The sequence below is a fragment of the Vigna umbellata genome, chromosome 8 (assembly GCF_029865625.1).
Source record: "Vigna umbellata cultivar VRB3 chromosome 8, Vumbellata_1.0, whole genome shotgun sequence".
Taxonomy (NCBI): Eukaryota; Viridiplantae; Streptophyta; class Magnoliopsida; order Fabales; family Fabaceae; genus Vigna; species Vigna umbellata.
The window spans coordinates 33,844,877-33,852,686 of NC_142172.1; the positions used below are offsets into that span (position 1 = coordinate 33,844,877).

The 7,810-nt window shown below is 37.5% G+C and overlaps 1 protein-coding gene across 1 annotated transcript; it reads left to right on the forward strand.

Moving 5' to 3' along the window:
* Positions 1-284: 284 nt before the first annotated feature.
* On the forward strand, positions 285-7,547 carry LOC148194549 (autophagy-related protein 18h-like). Its single transcript, XM_088096653.1, has 9 exons — positions 285-755; positions 1,523-1,966; positions 2,268-2,708; positions 3,017-3,262; positions 3,525-4,319; positions 4,396-4,571; positions 6,270-6,400; positions 6,601-6,915; positions 7,108-7,547. The coding sequence occupies exons 1-9, from the start codon at positions 585-587 to the stop codon at positions 7,110-7,112; spliced, it is 2,724 nt and encodes a 907-aa protein (XP_087952779.1). The 5' UTR covers positions 285-584; the 3' UTR covers positions 7,113-7,547.
* Positions 7,548-7,810: the final 263 nt, after the last annotated feature.

Consider the following 7,810-nt stretch of genomic DNA (forward strand, 5'->3'; position numbering starts at 1 on the left):
CACTCATCCACCAATAATTTGCTTCCAAGCATTCAATTACCAACCAAACCGTCCTTCCCATCCACCAACCAAACCCCTTCGTTTGCCTCGGCAAAATAAATGTAAATATAAATAAATAAATATAATTAATAATAAATAATATTTTATAACTGTTATTATGAGTTGAAAAAAAAAGGAGAAAAGAAGAGACGCAGGGGTGGATGGTAATTTGGAGCGAAGTTGAAGTTTGAAAGCATAAGAAAGGGACGTAACGGGGATTTTGGAAAATGTCGTGGGAGCGAAGTGGCAATAGTGAAATAAGAGTTGAGATTAGCACCAAGCAGAAGCGGAGTAGCGCTGAGTCTAAACTCGAAACGGGAGAGAGAGAGAGATACGGAGAGAGAGAAGAGGAACCGTCTTCGTTAAGGTCAAATTTCCTCAACCACCAACTAACACGTATCGCCGGAGTTCTCCGCCGCCGCGCACGGCGAATCCCGACGCCTCTCAATTTATGCTATATTCGATCGCCTGCGTTCCGCGACTCTCGTCGACGGAATTCCCGGTGACTCACCGGTGGCCCGTAGAAAACAGTTTATCTCCTTATTATGAAGAATCAGACCAAGGACAACGGTGGAAGCAAGAGCAGCAATGGATTCGTTCCTTCTTCCTTCAAGTTCATATCGTCTTGCATTAAGACGGCGTCCTCCGGCGTACGTTCCGCCGGTGCCTCCGTCGCTGCCTCCTTATCCGGGGAAGGACACGACCGCAGAGACCAGGTAGCATTTTTGCGTGAGTGCTACTCTTCGAAACTTGTCAGTTGGCGTTGCCTTCTGAAATTGCGATTTGTGAATGCTGTTGAAAACTGACAAGTCAAACATGCTTGCGTTTTGAACTTTGTTCATTGAGGAAAATTTAGTGCGGCAAAAACTTGCCTATGCTGGGTTGTCTTTATAGAGATGCTCTTTTTTGGTTGAGACACTGTCTCCAATCTCAGGAATGAACTGTTTATTGCTATTTCATGTGTTTTGTCTATAACATTGGTGTTACATTTATTCTGGATTATTGAATGAAGCTAAGAGCGTAACCCACATGGCTATTTCTATGCAATTCCATTTCCAATAGTTTTCTTTTCTTTTTGTCCTTTGTTTTTGTACGAAGAGGCATTGAATATTCTGATTAACAATAGCGATTTCTTTAACTCCAAAAAAATTGAAGAGATGTTTTTTTTTTCATGATTGCTGAACATGATTAATCTGAGACTGGTTTGTTCGATGGTAATGGAGTGGTTAAACAACTTCTAACGGGCCTTGTAATTGCGGATAGGGTTAAACTGGGATATAGAATAGGAATTATGTATGTGCTAGTTATTAGAAGCATTCACTGTGTTCTGGCACTATCGAGTAATTTACGGATCCCAATTGTAGTAATGGAATTATAGTTTGATCAACACTGCCATGTGGCAAACTTCGCAATTGCTCTCCGGCTGTAAACTTTTTACTTATGGATGGAATCAGAAATATTTACCTCTTTATTTGTGGAACAGGTGCTTTGGGCTTGCTTTGACAGGCTAGAACTAAGTCCGTCTTCTTTCAAGCATGTCCTCTTACTTGGTTATTCCAATGGCTTTCAAGTTCTTGACGTGGAAGATGCCTCTAGTGTCAGGGAACTTGTGTCTAGACGTGATGATCCAGTTTCCTTTTTACAGATGCAGCCTGTCCCTGCAAAATCAGAAGGTTGTGAAGGATTTGGAGCATCCCACCCTTTACTGTTGGTTGTTGCATGTGATAAATCAAAGATCCCCGGTAAAATGCTAAATGTAAGAGATGGCCATAATGAAGCTCAAGCGGAAAATATTGTTAGCTCAGCTACAGCAGTTCGGTTTTACTCATTAAGGTCCCATACCTACGTTCACGCTCTGAGATTTCGTTCAACTGTATACATGGTTAGGTGCAGTCCTCGAATGGTGGCGGTTGGTCTAGCTACACAAGTATGGTTTTTGACTAAGTACTTTCAATTTGTTTGTAGCACTTTCATTGTTAGTTCTGAAAAAATACATGTTACTTTGTTGAGGAAGTTTAGTATATTATTGTTTTGGTAGATTATGGGCAGGTCTTATCAATTTCCTTGAACATAATGTAACTTTGCAGGTTAATTATAGATTATCCTGTCACCTAATGGATCAATTATGTATACTATTTATAATTTCATCGTAATACAGCAACCTAGTTTGCTATTGCCATAGGTAAAATCTGCCTAATTTGTTTCCTTCATTTATACGTTGCTCGCAGATATATTGTTTTGACGCTCTTACACTTGAGAATAAATTCAGTGTTCTCACTTACCCCGTACCTCAGTTGGGAGGACAAGGAATGATTGGGGTTAATGTTGGCTACGGTCCTATGGCTGTAGGTCCCCGGTGGTTAGCTTATGCCTCAAACAGCCCATTGTTGTCAAATACTGGTCGCCTGAGTCCTCAGAGTCTTACTCCTCCTGCTGGCAGCCCATCTACATCACCCAGCAGTGGAAACCTCGTAGCTCGATATGCCATGGAATCTAGCAAGCATTTGGCAGCAGGGCTGATCAATCTTAGTGATATGGGATACAAAACATTGTCTAAATATTATCAAGATCTAATACCTGATGGATCTAGCTCTCCTGTATCATCAAGCTCAAGTTGGAAAGTTAGTCGATTTGCATCAAATTCTACAGAAACAGATACAGCTGGGATGGTGAGTAATCTATTTTCTGACAACTTAACACGTTATAGTATGATTTTATTTTGCAATGTTCTGGACCCTGACTAGATATTTTCTTTCTTAAAGTAATATTGGCATCTGTATTACAATTTGCATGAGATCATCTATTGGTTCAGCTTAGCCATAGAAGAAGAATTTTATAAGGTAGTTAATAGCCCTGAGTATTTTGCCGTAGTCTTTTCTCATTCCTCGCCCTTCTTTTAATCATTGTTTTATGTCAGTTGAAACAGGAAAGTAACCATTCTATATACTTGTTGACTAGTATTTCTCATCCATTGCAGGTTGTTGTCAAGGATTTTGTTTCTAGAGCTATTGTGGCACAATTTAGGGCTCATACTAGTCCAATATCTGCATTATGTTTTGACCCAAGTGGGACACTTTTGGTTACAGCCTCAATTCATGGCAACAACATTAATATATTTCGAATTATGCCATCCTGCTCAAAAAGTGGATCAGGTTCTCAAAGCAGTGATTGGAGCTATTCACATGTGCACCTTTACAAGCTCCACCGTGGCATGACATCTGCTGTATGCTTATATTCTCACTGTTTCTTTAATGCCTTTTGTGTTTAGAGCCCAAATTTGATAAACTGTTAGTATAAAGCTTTTTATACTATCTTCTAATGATGTGTTGACACATTATTGAAAGAGTTACATTTTTTAGGTACAAAATTCTTCACTAATTTGGCATTATATGTTTGGATGAGAGTGTAAATAGCAGAATATCAAAATTAAATCCTTATGTTTATTTGCTTGAGAAGGGCTTTACTTAGTTGTGCAAATTATACAGGTAATACAAGATATTTGCTTTAGCCATAACAGTCACTGGGTGGCCATCATTTCCTCCAAGGGAACTTGTCATATTTTTGTTCTTGCTCCTTTTGGTGGTGAGACAGTTCTTAAGATGCACGATCAAGACACAGATGGGCCTGCTCTTTTGCCAGTTTTTCCTCTACCATGGTGGTTCACTCCACATTTCACAGTAAATCAGCAGCAATTGAGCCTGACACCCCCACCTCCTGTTGTTCTTTCGGTGGTTAGCAGAATAAAGAATAGTAATGCCGGATGGCTCAATACAGTTAGTAGTGCGGCATCTTCTGCAGCAGGGAAAGTTCCAATTCCATCTGGTGCTGTTTCTGCTGTCTTTCACAGTTCCATTCCTCATGTTTCACAGAATGCATACTCAAAAATTCAGGCTATGGAGCACTTATTAGTTTATACCCCTTCTGGTCATTTAATTCAATATAAACTACTACCACCATTGGTGTCAGAGTCAAGTGAAACTACTTCAAGAACAGCCCTAGTTCCATTAGCACAGATACAAGAAGAAGATTTGCGTGTGAAGGTTGAACCTGTTCAGTGGTGGGATGTCTGTAGGAGATATGATTGGCCAGAAAAAGAGGTGTGTGTATTGGGGAATACTGTTGGTGGACTGGAAGCTGAAGAAATGATTTTGGATAATTCAGATTATGAAGTTAATAGAATCGGGAGCAATAATTCTATAAAACTTAATAATCAATGTCATTTCTCAAACGCAGAGGTACATGTAAGCTCGGGGCGGATACCAATTTGGCAGGAGTCCGAGGTAATCATTTGATTTCTGTGCTGAACACAACATTATTTTTTCTTTCATATAAACTATTTCTTGCTCAATTTTTTAGGTCTCTCTCTTTGTGATGAGTCCTTTGAAAGCTGGAGTGCCAGATTTGTATGAGCTTAGTACTAGGGGGGAAATTGAAATAGAGAATATTCAAGCTAATGAGATTGAAATAAAACAGAAAGATCTGTTGCCCATCTTCGATCATTTCCACAGAATTCAGTCTACTTGGGGTGACAGGTAAAATTACTTATCTGCCGTATTGTAGTTGGTCCACTCGGTACTATGTCTTACGGAGATTTACCACTCAGAAAATTTCCATTCTAGATGCATTCAATTTAAATCAGGCTCTCAGATTTTCTGCACTAATGAATATATTTGAGTCTCCTGAGTTGTCAAAGATTAAATTGTAAGTTACAATTAGCGCCTGGCTTTGTTCTCTGCTGCTATGCATTTCCTTCATGCTTGCAGTTTCTTGCTGAGTTTTTGTTTTAATTTTCCTTCTTTGTCGCTATAGCTTTGTGATAGATACTGAATCAGAATTAAACAATAAAACTGTCTTACTTTCAGAACTTTTAGGATCTACTTCACCCATTGCCCTCTTATTTATAGGCAACATGCGTTATTTATTTAACCAACTAAGCTAACTGGCTACTGGGTATCTATCATTGCTAGGGGTGAGGAAATAATTCATTTCTCCATTATCCATCCACAAGTAAATCCATCCATTAAAAAATATAAAAAATGGACTGGATCAGATTCATCAATTTTTTTTATTTCAAAATCCAATGAATCCTCATCAATAATTGATGGATACAAATTAATCCAACCAATATTTTTTCATAATTATATATTTCTCAAATTTACTTTTTCAAAAGCTCTCAAATATATTATTGAAGTCAAATATATTATTGACTTCGAAGAGTCAAATGCAACACTTTTCTTTAAAACCAACCCTTTTTTTAGTGTTTTGGACCTGGCTCATAAGTCAAAAGATTGACCCAGATTCTGTAATTCCAATCTGGACCTTCCACCCTTGTTTCATATGCCACTCTTTTTGTACTCGCAATTCAAAGGTTCATCTACCTCTAATAAAAATCTGCAGCGGTTCTTGCAGTGAGTTCGTTGATCAGCGTGCGTAACTTACTCTTTACGATGACTGATGCGGTTTTGCTGTGGTAGTGTGTTCCCCTTCATCCCCGCCTCTTTTTCTTTCTTCAGTTCTTCTTCTTTTGTTGTTCTTGATTATTTTCTTGGTTGAAAAACACAGCCATTGTACAGCTTATCCTTTCAATGCAAATGCAGCATGCCACAATATCTTCTCCTCACTTACTCCAATGGTTCTAAGCTATAGATTTAGTTTCAGTACCACCACCAATAAGCTTCCCTCCCATCAAATATTGACATCATTTTCATGAACAATTCCCACAAAAGTCAAAGATCGGAGATCGCGTACTATTTGATAGAACGTAATCAGAATTACATAAAGAAAACTGTCTGACTTACAGAACCTCCGTGGTCTGCATCTCCTGACGCTCTTACAAATGACAGGATGATCTCTCTTCCCTCCCCTCTTATTTTCTGGCCGCATACCTTATTTATTTAACCAACTAATAAACCTAATGGGTACCTATCACTATGCTTATTTTTATTTTAAAGTTCTATGTGGAGATGTTTTAAAGTCATGGGAGTTTGAAATCTCATATTTGTGACATGCTGCTATTTATGTTAATTTTCCTACTCATTTTCCTTTTGTTTTTAAATAGTTTATATATGAATGTTTTTATAGTGATATTTTGGGGAATACTGTTTTATTTGTCATTTGTTTGGATTTAATTTTAGAGTGTTTCTTCATCTTTATTTTACTTTTGTCTGAAATTTGCAAACATCTGTGCAACCGTCCATGCATATGCTAACTAAATCCACAATTTTTGCCAGAGGTATTATTATGGGACGGTGCTCTAGCTCTTCGTCTGATTCCCATGGAACTGAGGAGAAGTTGTCAGAAGAAGCTGCAATTTTCAATTCAAAATTGACGGTACCTGGTCAAGCTGTCAAGACGTTTGTTGGTAAGAGAAGCATTACAACGTGAAATCTTCTGTTATATTTTTTAGTGAACTATATAGTTGTCTGACTTGTCAAGATTTTTTTCTTCAAATAACTTGTCTAATAGTAAGATTAATTTCAAGAACAGAGAGGTGGCTGAGTTGGCATCACCTCTTTTAAGCCACAAAAGTCTAAACTGTTGACGCAAGTTATGTTTCAACAGGTGCCTCAAGTTTTGACAATGCTATAACTGCAAAGGTTAAATCATCAAATCATGATAAAGCCAATGACAGTTTCAATTCAAGTTCTAGTGGCTGTGAATTGAATATGAATGTTATTTGTGAGGAGTCAATACGTGACTCACCAGACTTTGATCAATTTTTTCAAGAAGGTTATTGTAAAGCATCAGTTGATTGTCATGAATCAACAGAAGTCATAACAGAAGTGGATTGTAGCAGTCCCTGTGGCAGGGAAAAATCTGATGAAGATGGTGATAATGATGACATGCTTGGTGATGTATTTGACTTCTCTGAAGAAGGTATGAATCTGAAGCAGGCTAATTTTGATTTCAATGATATTCAGCTTATCGATAGCTGCTCAGTTTGTGCACGTAGTTTTTGTGGCACTTAAAAGATGTGTATAAAAAGAAAACTAGATATTGAGAATGCTTTAGTCATCTTGTTGGTTTGGTTTTTATTTTTCTTAAAACTACAAAATGTTTGTGTTGCAGGTTGACGATTACTAATTTTATGCTTGCCTCCCTCTGAACTGCTGTAAATTGGTCCTGTAAAGGAGAAATTAATTGACAAATGCAGGTGATTTCCTTGCAACAACCTAAATGCTACTGACCATTGATTCAAGGAATTTGTTGTTTTTCCCTTTCAATATTCCTTCCCAGTCCAATGATTCTTCTCACCTTCTAATTTCATGTAAATGATGTAATTGAAATTCAGAACTACAAATTATTTGTGTGGGTTCTGGGTGGGTTCTGTGCGTGTATTATATTTTTTTCTTCATAGTTCATTGCTTTGGAGGCAAAGCGAACAGGCCAAAGAGAGGGGGAGAGCAGATAGTTTGATTGTTTTACCCTGCTCTCTTGTGTTTCGTTTATGCTGGGTATTTATATTTTTCGTCACAGTCTTTGCTTAATTCAAGAGATTCATTTGTCCATTGCAAAATAGTTTCTTGATCTTGAAAAGTATCACTCCAGCATAACGCCACATACTGTTATATTCTTCTCTTTTTAATAAAGAGCAGACATATGACTAGTATATTAGTCCCATTTCTATCCTGTTATTTCTTAACCAGAAAGTGATTATAGCCCAAAATGATTCTTAAATGCACTGAAATACGAGATAAATGTTGTAAAATTTAGTAAATGCGTTGCAATTTTATTTATTATAGAAAATGTCATTAATCTTAATTTTTGTCTA